The sequence below is a fragment of the Schistocerca americana genome, chromosome 5 (assembly GCF_021461395.2).
Source record: "Schistocerca americana isolate TAMUIC-IGC-003095 chromosome 5, iqSchAmer2.1, whole genome shotgun sequence".
NCBI classification, from domain to species: Eukaryota; Metazoa; Arthropoda; class Insecta; order Orthoptera; family Acrididae; genus Schistocerca; species Schistocerca americana.
In genome coordinates this window covers 628,317,005-628,335,681 of record NC_060123.1, presented here as the reverse complement: position 1 = coordinate 628,335,681, position 18,677 = coordinate 628,317,005, and the positions used below count along the sequence as shown (strand labels likewise).

The 18,677-nt window shown below is 37.9% G+C and overlaps 1 protein-coding gene across 1 annotated transcript in view; it reads left to right on the top strand.

Annotated features, from left to right (window-relative positions):
* LOC124616598 (hemicentin-1) overlaps nucleotides 1–18,677 on the top strand; it is a 1,150,083-nt gene that overhangs the window by 1,052,037 nt on the left and 79,369 nt on the right. Inside the window, exon 16 of the mRNA XM_047144918.1 lies at nucleotides 15,244–15,277. Coding sequence (XP_047000874.1) covers nucleotides 15,244–15,277 — 34 coding nt within the window. The remainder of the gene's footprint in view (nucleotides 1–15,243; nucleotides 15,278–18,677) is intronic.

The window sequence follows — 18,677 nt, the reverse complement described above, 5'->3', positions numbered from 1 at the left end:
TTCTGTACAGCCTAGCGACTGGTGGCCATCATATCTGTAGTGATGGAGAGTCCCTCTCCAAATACACCAAGGGTTTCACTGAGGCCTTCAGAAGTCATAATCACCCTCCCAACCTTGTACAGTAACAGATTTCCCATGCCTTATCTCTCCAGTCATCCCTCATCACCCAAAGTACCACTGTCTGGCCACAGAGGAGCATTACTCTCATGACTTAGTACTACCCAGGAATTGAGCAACTGAATCACATTCTCTGTCAGGGTTTCGACTACCTCTTGTAGTGCCATGAAATGAGGAATGTCCTACCCACTATCCTTACCACCCCTCCCACAGTGGTATTCCAATGTCCACCAAACCTATACAATATCCTCATCAATCCATACACAACTACTGCTCCCAGCCCCTTGCTTCGTGACTCATACCCGTGTAATAGACCTAGATGCAAGATGTGTCCCATTCATCCCACCACCACATACTCCAGTCTGCTCACAAGCATCACCTATCCCATCATATACAGGGCTACCTGTAAAACCACTCATTTGGTCTGCAAGCTAAGCTACAACCACTGTGCTGTGTTCTATGCATTCATGACAGCCAACTTGCTGTCTGTCTGCATGAATGGCCAGGGACAAACTGTGGCCAAGAAACAGCTGGACCACCCAGTTGCCGTGCACACTGCCCAACACAAAATTAATAATTTTAATGACTGCATCACAGTATGTTCCATCTGGATGTTTGCAACCTACACCAGCTTTTGGTATTGCACAGGTGGGAACTCACACTGCAACATATCCAACATTCTCATAACCATCCTGGCCTCGACCTCTGTTAGTCATTGTCATATACCCATCTATCTTCTTCCCTGTTCCCACTCCAGTACTACACAGTCCTCTATTCCACCAATGCATCCACAGTCAATTTACTTCACTCTTTTTGTGCTGGCTGCCCCCACCCCCAATCCCTGTAAGCTGCTATAAGGAGCATTTTATCATTCCCCCCCCCCCTATCCTTCTATCTTCCCCCCCCCCCTCCCTACCCCAGCCTCCTCCTTACTCTCACCACTCATGTTGCTTCTCCCCTCATACACTGCTACTCACAAAGCCTTTTTGGCCGAAAAGCTTACTTGTTTGACAGTCTTATTGTTGTGCCTGTCTGCAACTCAGAATCTTCACTATATGGTGAGTAGCAGTCTATCCTTTTCTTAATCTCATACTTGTAATTTTCAGTGTGGACTCTCAGTATCTTTTTCTGTAATATATTTATCCAAATGCCTTCTGTTTGCTACAAAACCTGCATTTAATAAAGCTACAGATGAATGTTTTATTCTTACATATGAATTCTTGAAATTGCAATTGTGTATTAAACCTTATGGTCTCTTAGTGCAAATCTACCTTTCCTTCTCACTACAGCACTTATTAATGATTTATTACTTCATTTCTTGTTTTCTAGATGCTGGTTTCTACATTTCTCTCCCTACTCTTTACACTCTCTGTCTTTCCTTCAACACACTTACAGTTGTGGCCTTGTTGACCTTCTTTACCTTTATTTGTTCCTTGGCAACTAACTTAATTACTCCCTAGTAGCTTCTGCTTGCTGTATCTTATTGTTCTGTTCACAAATTTAGTCTCCCCTGCAGTTTCTTCACTGGATGCCTCTCCTCCCAGTCTTATAAATCAAATATGTATTGATTATTCAGGGAATGGTTCATATAACTTTCATTTTTTCTTTTGTTATTTACATGATTATAGGAAGTTTATTATTGACTCTAAGATCATGTATTCATAATATATTGATATTCTCTTTGTCATTTTGTTTACCTCTTTCTAGGAGCAATACTTTGAAATTGTGCCTTTGTCATACTTATCTCACTTCTAGCAACATTCTCTGATACCTCTTCATAATTCATTTCCAGTATTCTTGTGTGAGTATGTCTGAAAGGCAGTTTCTCCCTTCTGGCAAACTGGATTCTTCTATGTTTTTGGTATCTAGTAATGACTGGTTCTGCAGATCAGTGCACAGACGTCATCTGACTTTTGTGTGTACACTGTAGTTCATATAATATTTTTACATCTTAATAATACTAACTAAAAACTCCACTAATTAGGTCATTTGAAAAATGGTTACCACAACCAAAAGAGAGGTTGTAAAATTTGCACATTTGTTTTGTTTTCAAGACTTTCACAGCTTTGTAACTATGTACCACATTTTTCTTTTTTGCCACTTTTTCATCTGTGACAAGTTGTTGATGATGTCAAAATGTGAATGTGTGAGATATATTTACAGGTACAAAGTAAAAAGATGTTAAAAATAGACAACAAATGTTCTTACAAGGTCACTACTGCTTTTCATGCTTATTCTAATTGTGTTAAATGACCTAATAGATGATAAAACAATTTAAAGTCCAGGATGGAATAACAGCAACATGAAAAGGATAGACTCACCACATAGAGGATGAGCTGAGTTACAGACAGGCCCAATGAAAAGGACTGATAAATATTTCAGCTTTCAGACAAAGAAGTCCTTATTTCAAAATAGCAAATACACTTACATTCACACAAGCACAACACAAACACTTGTGGCCACTGTCCCTAGGCACTGGAGCCCGATTATGGACTCTGTCAATGCATTTTAATTTGTGCTTAATATAATTGTACTCTCTTTTGTTCAGCACATATTTTGTTGTGTTGATGAAGCTGTCCATAACATTTTTCATTGTTTATTTATTTATTTTTGCCATGGCAAAGTGTTACATTTGAAATGAATATCACACATATATCAAACTGTGATACTTTCTTCTGCATTATCTATAAGTGGGAAATTTTGGTGTTGAAGTAGAATAGACAACTATTAAAATATATTGGTTATCAAAGGAGCTCTCTAAAATACTGCTTGATAGAGAACAGAAAAGAAAGAAGTCAGAGGATATAATCTCCTAATCAACCTCTTAAGTACCTGCTTTTATAATGTTATTAGTGTGCCTTATCATGCTCCAGAAGCATCAGATTAGCCTTCTTGGACATTTATCTTCAGTTACAGCTGTAAGGCATCTGGCTTGGTTGTCAGTCATGTAAGACTTCTTTATAAAATGGCTTGTAACATACTACAGACTGCCTTTCACAATGCATCACAACAAGAAAACAGTGGGTACTTCAGAGTCCACAAGAAAGATAGTTCAAATCACTGACCACTTTCCACCTGATCCTTGACCCCTATTAACTTCCTGTGAGGTTTCAACTTCCGTTTGCCAGTTTCCTTTGTCAGTCAGTCAGCAACATTCTTCTCGCTTGTAGTGTACTCCAAACTTATGTTATTCATTTCTGCCTCCTATTCCAAAAAGAAAATCCTCATATCCATGTGCTTGATTCTTTCCAAAGCCTCAAAATTTTAGTAGGTTTCATCATGCCTTGATTATTGATTAAAATCTATATACGATTGGACGGAAAACAATCCTGACCAATCTCACTGACAGAACTGTTCATCCACTTAGCGTCTTTTACAGATTCACTCAGTGCAACAAACTCTAATTCAGTGGTACTTAGTGGAGCATTATGTTTTTTTTTTTTTGTGCTCCAACTAATGGTAGCTCTCCTAAAACCAAGTGAGTACATCATTTATTGTACCTCACAAATAACATAGTGTGTGTTTGACAGCACACAAGTGCTCCTCACTTGAATTGCTGCTGAATTGGCTTATGGAAGTTGCAGGATATGCTAAGTCTGGCCTTGAACCCATGGTTAGGTATAAAAGTCTTCCAGTCATGGTTCTGTATTTTGATACATTTGCTGAGTTTGTTTTCATCTGTCACATTTTTTAGCTGTAAATTCGTGATGAGAAGTGTTTTCACAGCTTTGCAGGTTTCAATTAGGAATTCTTTTAAGATGTCTCTTGAATACACTGTTTCGACCCAAATCAATATTTCATATTCTCTCATAATTGGAACTCACTGTACATGTCTTGTTACTCCAAGGTCTCTTACTTCAAATTCAGTGCTTAAGATATTTTTTGTTTCCTTAATTTTACTTTTGTTGCTATACATTATATCATTCACATATGCAGTTACTACAAATTCATGCTGTAGATCATAGTAAACACATGGATCAGATACTGATTGCAGCATCCCTTGCTTGTGCAGGAACTTGTCAAGCATTTCATTCCATCTTCTGCCAGACTGATGAAACCTGTAAGATCCATTTTACAAGTTGCTGATCCACTCGTCATTGTTCAGTTCCTCTCGATCTGGTATGTCGATGTCACAGAACCACATGGTTGTTATAATGGGATGTATTGAGAGCCAGGGTTAACAGTTTAGTTGGTGTAAAAGAACCCAAACAGGAAGTGGAGCACAGACACTGTTGATGGACCGAACAGCCCTTGTACAGTCTGCAGATCGTATGGATTTGGTGCCCTTCTTGTAATTCCAATTACGAGAATGTCTGATGTGCTCAGCCTTGGGAATGAACTTAGCATAATAAGAAATCTGACCCAAAAAGGACTGGCACTCATTCAGCTTTTCAGGCACAGACAGGTTGATGACGGCTCTGATGTACTCATCCAGATGGATGAGACCATCTTTTCTTAGCACATGTCCCAAAAATATACACATTTTGGGGGGGGGGGGGGGGGAAAAGCTACATTTTCTCAGTTTTCAATGTAGGCTGTTTTCCAGAAGGTGTCAGAAAACTGCCTGCAGCTTTTATAAATGCTCCTCTGGCATGGAGCCTATGACCCACATGTCATCAAGGTAGTTGACACACCAGGGAGTATCCTGAATCAACTGCTTGCAATATCGTTGATAAATTCCTGGTGCAGACTAAATTCCAAAAGGCAAGCGATTAAACTGGTCAAAACCAAATGCGATGTTGAACATCAAGAAAGTCTAAGAAGCAGCATCCAGTGGCATTTGCAGGTATGCATCATGCAAGGTGATGCATGAAAAATACTGACACCCTGATGCATGAAAAATACTGACACCCCCGACAACTTTTACCAACTCCTCTGGCCCAGGAAATGGATACTATTTTGTGACACATTGCATATTGACACTCTGTGTAAAATAGTCACAAATGTGCACAGTGCCATTTGGCTTTCAAACTACCAACAATGCAGTGGCTCACTGATTTGACAAAACAGGAGAAGTGACACCAGGGCTGGACTCAGCTTTGACCTTGTTACACATGGCAGAGGGATGGGGCAGCAGTGACAAAATTTAGGTATTGCTGTTGGTATAAGGGAGACATATACCTTGAAATTTTCTTACTGATCCAAGGTATTCTCAAACAGTAGTTGTACAATGCCATAAAGAGTCCAAATCTTGAAGAGAGGCTGATTGAGACACTAAATGTACTTGGTCAAAATGGAAGAGGCATTTAACACTAAAATATTTTGTACCAGCTGTGAATTTACCACTAACAACATAAGTTGCTGTTCCACATTCTTATAATATGCTGAGACAGAGAAATGCCCCCTGAAAGGAATAGACTGTTTACTATAAGACACAATTCGATGTGGCTGTAGCAGCACAGGGAGTCCAAGAGCCCGTACATATCTAAGTTAATTAGGCATACTGTCACTGCCTTGACTACCTAAAACTCAATCAGTCACCCATCCATTACCACTATTAGCAGAATATGATGGGGCAACCCTTGTGGAGCATTGGAGACAGCCTCTGGTTCCAGCAAAAATGTTGAGACCCTCCAATGACTGTCCCACTACTTGCCAACAGTTACAAATTGTTACCAAATGGCTTACTTTGTGGCATACCCTACACAAAGAGTCTGTGTATGGGCAATCCTGTTGAATATGCACCAAATGACAATAGGGGTAGGACTGCCAGCTTGTGCATTGACTGGAAACATGTGTGGCAAGTGAGTTACACTGAGACTCCAAAAACGATGTAAGTGGGGGGTATGATGCTTCAGCTGACTCATATTCCCTGAGCCCCATGCGAGCAAAGACAGGCAGCACCATGACAACACTGCTCATGAGTTGTTAATGGCGTTGACACATGGCAGCTCAGTGGAAGACAAGGCTGCTTGGCTCATTGCACAGGGCACTGGGGGCTGTTTACCATACACATCTAACTTCACCACATGCCAGTTGTCAGACAGTGCATCCTTTGCCACTGCTGTAAGTTCTTTTGATTCTGCAGTCTAAGTAACTTTGGCTTCAGAGGGGTCACACAAAGCTAGTGCCCTAGTTTGATCCTACAGGCTGGATGTTAAATGGGTGACCACATCTGTAATAGCAAGCACACATACCAGGTATCACTCTGGACACACTCTAACTGACACTTGTGTGAGGGACCTTGCAGGTCTGCATTCACATCTCATGTGAATGCCCAGGGTGCTTGTGATACTAGTAGAGCCTTAACCAGGCCACCACCACATGGGTTTGATGACCAAAATATTCCATGAGCAACTGACAAAGTTCCTTGAAGTTAAGTTTCTCAGTAGGGGACTCCAAATTCTGCACAGTTTTGTTCAGTCCTGTATTGCTGGAGAATAACAAGGGATCCTTGTCAACTGTATCCACAATATACCTTTCCTGACAGTGCAGCAAAAACTTGCAGAGGTAATACTCCCACATTTCCTTAGATGTTTTGAAGCCAGCAAATGGCATTATCAGTAGTGAATGTGAAGGTTTACTGTGGGCACCTGGACCACCACCAGCATGGCATGAGTACAAAACAATTCCACTTTATGTTTGAGCAGTTTCTGCATCTGCTCCTATTGCACCTTTTATTGCTGTTCCTGGATGCACAACTGCTCCTGCCATCATTGATAAAATAATGGGTCCATGACACTCACAATTTAACACTATGAAAAAAGAAAAGCACCACACACATAAGAATATGCTATTTCACAACCTTTGTATCGGCACGAGGTGTGACAATGCTGTGAAGAATCACTGGCATCACATAATGTAACTGAACCCTGGAAGAGGGTATGAAAAACTAGACATGAAATTCAATGCACTTGGGAGCAAAACTCCAACCACCATGTAGAGACAAGCACAGAGGAAAACACATTTCAATCAGTGCAAGCAATCGAATCAACTCATCAGGCAGAACCCAAAGCATGATGCAAAGCAACAAAGTGAGATTCAGGTCCGAGTATGTTGATTTTAGCATGAAGACTTTCAGGCCAGGCTTACTGCCACCAGTAAGTAAACACCTGGATCAGTGGCCCAGCCCATACCAAACTTGGAACATGCCTTCTGTGACAGCATTCTGCACTGTTCTGTTGTGATACCCATACCAGCTCATCTGCATCCATCTCTTTGTGTGCAGGTGGGGATACTAAACTTGCTAATGGAATACAAATGTCAGTGATGGTAGATCAAGTACAAACCATCACATGCACTAACTCTGGAATTGAATGATACATCTCTTAATGCATTAAAGTGTCCAGGCAGTCTTATGATGGGTGCTCTTTCTGTTAAATATGTCAAATTAAAACTTTGTGATGGGCTGTGATTTGAACTTGGATCCCTGCATTTCATAGGCAATGCACTTACCAATTACATCATCTGAGCATGCCTTTCAGGCCTACTCAAAGCTTCAACTTGAAAAGGTTCCTCCCCTTTCCTTCCTAGGAAATATTTGTAAAAAGTTAAGATTTTGAGTCTATCCCCAAAGTATGCTCAAGTAATGTAATTGATAGTGTGCTACCTATGAAAGGCGCAGATTCAAGTTTGAATTCCTATCCAGCACCCAGTTTAAACTTGTATAATCAATGCAGTGTACACACTGCAATATTTCTTTTTCCTCAGTGTTCTTCCATAACACTGCAAATTTTTCATATGATTTGGCATTCTTTAGAGTGACAGAAATACTTTCTTGTTTTGCATTTCTTAACAGTTTTGTGCCTGTAGATGGTGCAGATCTTTAAATCTTCTGTGTTGCCACTATTATATTTACTTGTATTGCCATAGTAGATTGGAAATAACAGTTTTCTGTTATTTGATTCTGCTTCTTCTTCATCAGACAGATGAAATGTTCTTCAACTCTGTATTATTACAGTGAAAACTGTGTGCAAATAATCCAAATAATGAATAGTAGATGACTGATGGTAAATAATTTGTATAAGTGCTTTGTAATGATTATGAACAGAAATACTGCAAACTTACACATCAGCCTAATATAATTCAGATTCTGTACACAAAATAAGAAGCTGCAGCTGAAATTCAACATTGTTTCCTTATTGAATTGAGAATATTGTAGCAACTGATCACTGAGGCAGTTACTTGAATGTGCACCTTTAAATATGATCATTTACCCATCCTTTTGCATGTGAGCATTCTACGCTGTCCACATTCTCTTAGTAACAAACTTGAGTGAATTCTCTGTCTATTATTACAACAATAATTTCTTTCAAAAATGCTTTTTGTTTTTGTTTCTCTCATTTTCAGTCCTACTTTTGCCACATTTTAACTTTGACCAACCCCACCATTTACCTTTGCTCATTTTACATGCTCCTGTTCAGAAAAGCTAGTCTTTGCCCTAACCAAAATACAGTCCCACATACTCTTTGCCCTAACCAAAATCCAGTCCCATGTACTCTTCCTGGTATCATTCATTGCAATTGGTATCCACCCAAATAGACTTGCAATGAAAATTTCTGTCTTAGTTTCCACAAAAAGACTTTCATCTTTTCTCATTCCATCAGCATGTAACCCTCAGCTTAAATGCAGACTATAATTAACTGCCTCTACTTCTTTCAAAAAGTTCTTTTATTATGTTATGAATATTTCCTGCACATCATCTCAGATAATCAGGACTATTGCCCTCTAACACCTTTAACAACATTCTTAATCCCAGCAGTGGAAACAACATCTAAACTTGCTTCCACCTGGGAGTACCCATATCCACCAAATAACCAGAAATAACCACACACACACACACTTTAAAAGAAGTCCTCATCAGTCTCACAACACTTTTGTTGACCTATCCTCCAAGTACCTGGCCCCAGCAAAAGTCATGAGTGTCTCCAAACCCAGAATTAGCCATGTTGGACTTGTCATTGATTTTCCTTTACTTGAGCCCTTGTATTTATTGGGCTCTTATCCTGGTGACACTTGCTAATCCTGCAAGAGTTCCTCAATTCCAATCTTCCTTCACTCTCTGTCCCCAAATCCCTTCCCAGACAAACATTCGGATTAGGGAATGATGAACTATTCATTACCCAGTAACTAATTCAGACTTTATCATTCTTTCTTTTTACAAGTACTCCCCCACTGTATTTGTCAACCAAGATCACTTTGTGTCTGAGGATCTCCAACAGGATTCCAGCTCCTCTGATTGTAAGCTTGCCACTGCAAACCCATCTCAGAAGCCCAACATGATATTCAACAGCCTTCCAAAACATAATGCCCATCCCAAAGCATGATATCTGAATCCCTCAGCGTTCTCATATTGGCAATGCACTGTACACCCACCTTTTACCTGCTCCCAAATGCAACTTCACTGATTTCCCACAAGACTTCCCATTGTAACTGGTTAGACTGCTCCCACAGGAAGACCCTCTGTACTGATTTACCGTCATAATCAACCAATTATCCACAATACCCTGATACACAACCAAGAAACTTATCATTTTCTTTGCAGTGTTTTCATAGTTCTTGTCCTATCACTTCTTATTTGACACTGTGGAGGCTATGTTCCTGTACACCAGCATCTTCTATGTTCATTGTCTTGCTGGAATGGAACTGTACCTTTCCCAGCAATCCCTGATGCTAAACCCATTACCTTCTTCCTAATATTTTTGATCAGTCACAGCTTGACTGTCGATGTTTACTCCTTTTATGGAAAAAAAATAATAATAAATAAATAAATAAAAAATCACAGAGCTATAATGGGTTCTTGCATTGCACCTTCACATGCTAACATGATAATGCACTCCTTAGACTAATATTTTCTATCTATTCAGCATCTTAAGCCCTTTGACTGTTACGTATGCATTGATCACATCTTTATGATCTGGACCCATGGCAAAGACAGCCTCTGCTGTTTCCTCCAATACTGCAGCATCTACTGCAGATCTTCTTCACCTGCTCCCCCTTATCCATTCTAACTATATGTTTATTTCCATCTCTATAATGGCTTCATAAAAATGTTTGTGTCTATGTCAGACACAGCAGCCACAAACAGTACCTCTGTTTTTGACAGCTGTGATCCAAACATTGCCAGAGTCTTTGCTAACAGATAATATTTTACCCAGCTAGACCAGAAACTAATGTCCTACACTACCCCTTCCCATGAGAGCAACAAACCTGTTGCTGTTGTGAGGCAACTACCAATCAGCACTAACATTATCGTGTGACATCACTCAAGCCTTGAAAAACCACATCCTGCATCAGGGCTTCAACTACTGAGATGAGATGAGATGTATGCTTCCCAGAATTTACCTTTGTCCATCAGAGCAGTAGTCCATTGCCCACACAACCCTAGTCCATCTCTACACCACCCATGCTCTCAGTCTTTCATTCTAAGGGTTATGCCCCAGTCAGTGAGCTAGGTACAATATGTTTCCCATGTATCCACCCATCATTAACTCCAACTGTAGTCCAGTCATAAGTATTTACACTCCAGTCACAGATCATGGCCACATTATACGTCAGCTGTGCTGCATTGTACACGCATATGACACCTAACCAGGTGTTTGCTCATATGAATTGTCACTGCCAAACCGTTGGAATGTGCAAATTTGATCATACAGTTGTTGCATGTATTGTCCTCTGCAATACCAGTGACTTCAACATCTATTTCAGTACCCAAGGTATTTGAATCCTAACCCTGTATAAAATATAAAATAAGAGCTCCTTTACAGCTGCTCTCTCTACATATTGTTTAAATTCTGAAGTTTTTCCACTAAAACAGTCTTCCATGTAGTATAAGTATAAACAAAGTAAAGTCAGTACCTATGAGTTAGTTCAATTTTTTTCCACTTGTAATCTATGTCTTCAAGTATTTGCTGGCTGTATTCCAATCTCTGTCTTCCATTACAGCTTTTACTCTCTCTCTACAGCTCCCTCTAGTATCATGGAAGTTATTCTCTCATGTCTTAACAGGTGTCCTATCACCCTGTCTCTTCTTGTCAGTGTTTTCCACATATTTCTTTCCTCACTGATTCTGCGGAGAACCTCCTCATTCCTTGCCTTATCAGTCCACTTACTTTTCAACATTCTTTAGTAGCATCACAACTCAAATGCTTCGATTCTTTTCTGTTCCAGTTTTCCCACAGTCCATGTTTCATTCCCACACAATGCTGTCCACCAAATGTACATTTTTAGAAATTTCTTCCTCAAATAAAGGCCTTTGTTTGTTACTAGTGGATTTCTCTTGACCAGGAATGTCGTTTTTACCAATGCTAATCTACTGTCTATGTCCTCTTTGCTCTATTCATTATCTGTTATTTTGCTGCCTAGATAGCAGAATTCTTTGACCTCATCTACTTCATGATCCCCAGTTCTGATGTTAAAAAAAAGTGTTTCACTGTTCTTATATCTGCTACTTCTCATTACTTATATCTTTCTTCGATTTACTCTCAATCTGTATTCTGTACCCATTAGACTGTTCGTTCCATTCAATAGATCCTGTAATTCTTCTTCACCTTCACTGAAGATAGAAATGTCATCAGTGAATCATATGATTGATACCCTTTCATTCTGAATTTTAATCCCGCAGAAGGAATTTGCAGTAATAAGTTTTCTCTACAAAAATATTGCTTGACTTGTTCCATGACCATGAAGGTTCTCCTTGATGCTGGAAACTACAAGGTACGGTGACTGAATGTGCATATAATAATGATAATAATTGCAAAGTGACTAATTATTCCTCTGGATTGGCCTTACGCCATACTATTATTGACATAATGAGCAATGTTAAATGTAGTACTTGTGGGGCGACAAAAGAATATGCAACATATGAAAGGATGCAGTATAAAGAAAGGAGCAGAGTAAAAGTGTTTCAACATAGATAGTACACCAGAAACTGGTGAGCTTTTCCCTCTTAATTTAGGTAAATTTACTCCCTCATCTTCACAGCCCTGATACATCTTACTTGCATTTTCTGTATCTAATGTATCATTTTAAACACACACTGCTTCTGAGAGATAAATTGTTCCACATAATGTTTCATTATCACTTATTAGGTACTTTCTTCATGATAAGTGTTGTTTAGGATAATTCTAATAACTACATAATGCAAAGAAGAGAACACTGTCCATGAAGTCGTGCACTATTTGGAACTTACTATTATACTGCTGATGGGTCATCTCTTGCAATCATTTAGTACCCTATACTAGCCAGATAATGTTTCTAAGATAGTCTTGTGTAGTTAAAGCTGCTTCATGACCTTCACTTAATTTCTTAGTATCTTTAAGGATTATAACTACACAAGTTCAAAGATGTCAAGAGAGAAACTTAGCTTTCTCTTATTTTTATCCAACTCATGTTGATAATTTATTTTAGTATCTTGTTGAAGTTTGACATCTTTCCTATTATGGTAAACAGTGATCATTTTCTTAATTTCATACATCATACTTATTGAATAGGTATGGAAATTCTAGGATGGAAAAAGCAAACATTAATTCATGTGAGGGGCTACCTTTCCTCATGTCTTTGTTGTTGAACTGTCATGAGCATAGTGATTCCTTTTATTTTGCAGTGGGTTTCCACTCTTAACATGTCATCTTCAGATCTGTTCAGCAGTCATCACATCTGCAACATATCAATCAACATCTTTTGATTAGTGTTGTTCACAGCATGTACAATGCTGATCAACAGATATAAATTGTCCAGTCCCAGTTATAGTTATTATAAAAAAAAAAGATTTGAGGATGGCTGCAACAAAAAAAAACTGGCTGAAAAATAAAAACAGTCATTGAAATCAAGAGATTTCAATAAAACTGATAAAAATCAGTACACTGACATCACCAAGTAGACAAATTGATGTAAACACAACTTAAACTGCTGCTTCACATATGCTAAAGTTCACATAAATTTACATGAAATTAGTGAAGTTTGTGCTTATTTCCTTCCATTATCATTGTACAGCTTGAGCTCATGATCTCTCGTGATGAGCTTTAAATTTTAACCCTCCCTCCTTTCACCTGAGGTTTATTTTCAGTCACCATATACGAAAGGTATCTTGTTCCTCGTCCACATTGATACATAACCTTCACAAACTGTGGGCATTGTGCCATAAAAGTAACTGTATATGTCATTGAGGTGAGAGTGTGCACATTGTAGTGTCATGATTGTGTTGTTGCCAATAAGAGAAGGGGGGAGGGTCAAGCATGATATCAGAAAATAGCCTGCTGTCGAGTAACAACAACAGGGCAGCCTAACTTCATGTTCCCATTAGATGCACATACGGCCATCATCACCATCATGTGCTTTTGTATCATGAAATACCATGTCTTGTTTTGAATTTAAGCAAGGACTTTGACACACAGTGTGGCAATGTTGTAACTGTACTTCTTCCCACACCTCCCTGTTTGTCAACCAAATACTGGCACTGAAATTTATTTCCAACGCCAGAATTTGAATCAGTTAGCACCTTGTGATTCTAGAAGTTTCATTTGTGAATAAGACATTCCATCATTTTTTGGAGATTCCTCTGGGACATCATGTGTTCCTCTTGCAATATCTTGACTGTGAGCCTTTTGTACTTTTCAAGAGAGTTAGTGGAAAGTTATCAGCCAAAGTATCAGGAAAGGCAATCATGATTCCCAGACATATGCCCTCCCTATTTTGTGTTGCAGCAGTAGTTTATATTAACATCAGCAGTGGAGCTAGGAACTACAAATTTTGCTTAAGCTGCCTAGACAGAATGTGTTATTTCCTTTGAAAATCATTGGCTTCAGTGTTATTAGACTTATCAAAATATTGTGGGCCATTATTCGATGGGAAATCCAATAGTTTGTGCCCATCTGTGGAAGATGTCTCCAATGGGATTATTCCTTCTGTGAGTGTTCATTTCATACCATGGCTCGCTATTGACTGACGTAAAAGGCTGTTTCCCTTCTCAGTTGCTGTCTACCGCTATTGCTGTTGCCCTGCAGCAGAAGACAATGGCAATAGCAAATGACAGCAACCAACAATAGCCAGTTGTGCTCAAGTTTTGAAAACGTATGGTAACACACCCTGCATGGGATCACATAGGTATTAACTTTTACTGTAGTCAGTAGCAAGCCAGGTACGACTCATACAGTTGTACAAGCTACAACACCTCGAAGATGTCCTTGGCAGATGCGCACAATACCTGGGGTTTCTTCAAGGAATTCACTTAACCATGACATAATAACCCAGAACATTTTAATAAGTATGACAGTTCTGGCTGTGAATGTCTTGCAGTTCAGTGTTATTGTCATTGGTACTGCCAAATATTGATATTGGGATGATGTAACATTGGTGAATGAATCCAGAAAATGATACAAGCCTATGCCACACAGTTACACACATTATTAGTGAATGTATGGGGCACCTTGTTACAAATATTCTGTGCCATGCATAATTTTATCCTATTAATGTATTCTGCCAACATACAGCTGCTAATTATTTTGAGCATTAAACATATTTAGTATAAGTTTTGTCTTCATTTGGTAACTCTTCATAAACTATCTGCTCTCACATATTGTCAGAATCTATGTGACATATATTTCTTTAAAAATGTATTTCCTCTTAAATGTTACATTGGGCATATTGATGGATCTTGTTTTATCATTTCCTACCCACTTCCAGACCAAGGTTTGGAAGAATAAAAGATGCATGTACAGTAGCACCAAAACTTAAAAGGGTACTGAATAGAGTCATGGTATTAATGTCAATATGCAGCTTCCTCACTTCATACAAAGAAGTATCAATTCTTCCTCACTTACTGTTTAGAATGATAGATTTCTTATGTTTGTGTGTGTGTCTTTTATTTTGTTTTTAGTTGTATTTGTTGTGGCCTCGTATAATTTCTCGCACGAAATGTCTCCATACTAAAATTTACTACAAAACAAAAAAGGAAAAACATTATGCGTGCTTCCTTTTTGTCTCTTTTTCTATCACAGGGTTACTAAGCTGTGGGTGCTCTTGCATGCATGTGGTTGTGGCAATAAATAAGCGAATTTCTACAGGACACCGAATGACCTCACATGACACTCTCAAGAATATCAAGTAGCATCAATTGCTAGTGCTCAATGATTGTTAACTCATTAACAAGCAAGCTAACTAACATATGTTTTTACCTTTAATTTATAGACAATAATCCAGTGGAGCTCGAGGAGAGAGAAAAGTAAGTGTCCAGTATGCTTTATTAACTTTTTCTGCAAAAAAAAAGGGTCTTTAAATTTCTCATTAAAACATATAATTGTTGGAACTAGTCTACTACTCACATTAAGAGCAGGTGAAGGACTGAATATGCTATAGTTTGGAAAATGGATTTGTATCAGCCTTCTAAGGATTACTGTTTCTCATTGATGAAGTAGTTTTATATTATAGAGAACATTTTAAATGAATTTATAAATGGTCAGATTTGTTACTTTTCATCAGATGCACGCAAAAATCACATATACTTCCAGGTGGATTTTTTATAATTGCAGTTTGGAATACATTAAACATAAAAAGTGATTTTACAAACATGGTCCTCCATATAACTAAAATTATAAATTACTCACTTCTTTATGTAACTTTATAACTGATATGTAATAAGCTTCTTAAGTTTTACATATATTTCACATTGGTTCTTAATCCTCTTACAAGATAGGCTCGAAAGACTTGTGCTCATTAAGAGCAACTGGGACTCTCAAACTACATTTTACACTTCAATGCACTATTTCTTTGGTTGAATTCATTACTGTAACAATAATTATATGCAGAAAGCATGACTTTTTGAGGTTTTAATTGAAACTAAACTAGCAGGGCAGGAGACTTTAAATATATGTATTCACATTTATTGTGCTATGAAACATGCACTGTAGTCTGCAACTCCCCTACCAACCAAGTTGACAGTTATTCATGACATGTATAATTAATACAGTAGGAAAGGTAAAGTATGGAGTTGCTTTGAACTGTTTAATTTATCTTTTTTCCTATAAAACACAGAATATTATTTGTGCAGGTTTTAGGCAGATAAGTATCTTCTGTTTTATTTAAAGTAAGTACATATTGGTTTCAGATGTAAAATTTCCTTATTCAGAGGTGGATTGGCTTTACTGTGTATTCTCTCTTTCTGCCAGCATAATGTAAATTTCAGAGAAAAATACATTATTCTTTCTGAAAAGCATATTGTAGTGGAGTAGTATGTCATCCATAATTGAAAGCATGGTGTCTTTTTTTCAATTTGAGATTCAGCTTTATTTACCATATGCTGGTATTAATTTATTTCTGGTAGCTATCCATGTAGCCAGTCTGCCCCTGATTATTACTAACCAGAATGCAGTACATGCTTGTATCCTGTTTCATTTATTATACCTTTTCTCCTAAACTTCTGATTTAATTTTGCTATTTGCTTGCTCCAGTACACATTTTGCCTTAAGTGAATTTATGACTCAATAAAAAAAATGAAACAAAATCCCACTCACAATACTGTTCTTTAACCATAGTCCTGAGTTATTTACAGGAAGACAGGCAGCGATGAGATAACTTAATATTGTGAACTCCCTTGTATAATTAGTTTCAGTTTTGCACATGACCAGCTGTGTACTTCTCCTGGTTCATAGTGTAACTTACACATTTGTAATGCATCCAGTATAATCAGAAAGTGGTTTTTAATAATTTCATAGTTGTTAGTTAATTCTTCAGTTATTTAACATCACCACTCGAGAATATTCACATCAGGGCTAAAAATCAAGAGGTGCAATGAAACAATTATCTTTTAAATGAATTACATATCTGATAATTCAGTTGTGTGCTGCTGGTCAAATACATTTTCGATAGTGATGTTCACATATGTATTGCAGTTTTTGAGCTTGTATTGAAAATTTTGCTAACAAATTCAGACCCCTGGAAAGTAATGAATAAATTACTATTTGTTCCACTTTCTTACTTGAAATAGTTCTTATGACAGAAATAAAATTTTCTTGTTGTCTGTAGTATATGAAAATTGAAATTCATGGTTAGTTTCTGTGTAGGCCTACTTTTAACTATCAAGCCAACTTCCATTAGGCAGTTAAGGGATTTGTCATAATAAGATATAAGCCATTGATATATTCTAATATCAAATTATACAAAAAGAGATTCTCATTTGAAAGAAATATCCACGAAAGTGAATGTTCATCTGCTCAGAGACAAGATTTTATCACTCATTTGAGATATGAAATAACAAATAATAGACTCTATTGAACATAAAACATTTATGAGGTTTTTGGATGTACCTGTTCTTGATCCTGCTGCTTGTAATTTTTTCTATCATAAAATAACATTACATGTCAGGAAACACTCCGTCTGACATCACAAATTCTGTGTCTCAATACTTTCGAAACAGCACACACTGACAGCTTTTCAGGATCTAGTCAGCTTCATAAGTTTATCTACATCTACATATCATACTTTAACAGATCATTATGGCAGGAGATAACTCTCCATTGAATCATACACTAGTGCTCATTAATTTCAATACACCCCGGTATTTCAGATTTACAACACAAATCAAGCATTATCTCACAAAATATAATTATAGTAACTTCCACATATATAATACAATCATAATCATTATATTTTACTTTCATGAAAGTATACTCCTCACAAACTCGAGGCATGTAGTCAGTCAGTTTTTGTAGGTATTGTGGATCGATATGATTCCACACATCTGTAACAATATTCCAGAGATGTTCCTTGCTGGTTATATTAACATCACTGATACGTCTGTCCACTTCATCCTAGACCATTTCAATGGATTAAAATCTGGGCTTTGGGACAGCCATACCATATCATTCAGTACTTTCTGTTTTTCTGTTGATGCAGTGTAGTTTGTACATCATGCCGAACAATGTTTTGGGTCATTATCCTGTTGTAAGGTGAACCCTTTCCCTATTAAGAACAATCCACTTTGTATTGCATGATACTGAAGTGTGCAGTGCTACTGCTTCTGATCCATACATCCTTCTATTTTCACAATGTCGCCAATTCTATCTCCGGCAGAACATCCCCAAACTATAATAGAATCTCTACCATGTTTAACTGTAGGTATGGCACACTGCTGGGCTACCCTTTCCCCTACAAATCGGTGAACAAATATTCTTCTTCTGGTTCCAGAAATCTCAAACTTCGATTATCAGTGAATAACACCTTCATACACTCTTCCAATGTCCAATTACGCTGTTGTCTAGCCTATTCAATTCTCTTCTGTTTATTTATGGGCCTTAGAAGGGGTTTTCTTGCTGTGACACATCCTTTCAAGCCGACTTCTGTCAGTCTCCTTTTTACTGTTGCAACAGATATTGTTGTCGTGTTCATTTCTACCAATTATGCACAAATTTGGGGTGCTGTTTTTAATCTGTTTCTCTTACTGGTAGGTCTGATATATTTATCATCACTTTTAGTTGTTTTATGGGGTCATTCCAGTCGTGGTAAATCCTTATTGCTACCAGTTGCCTTCTGGCAGTGAAGGGTGTATTGCACTACCCTTGTAGACACACTACACTGTTTCACAATTTTTGCTAATAGATAAACCTGCTTGGCTAAGTGCTACAATT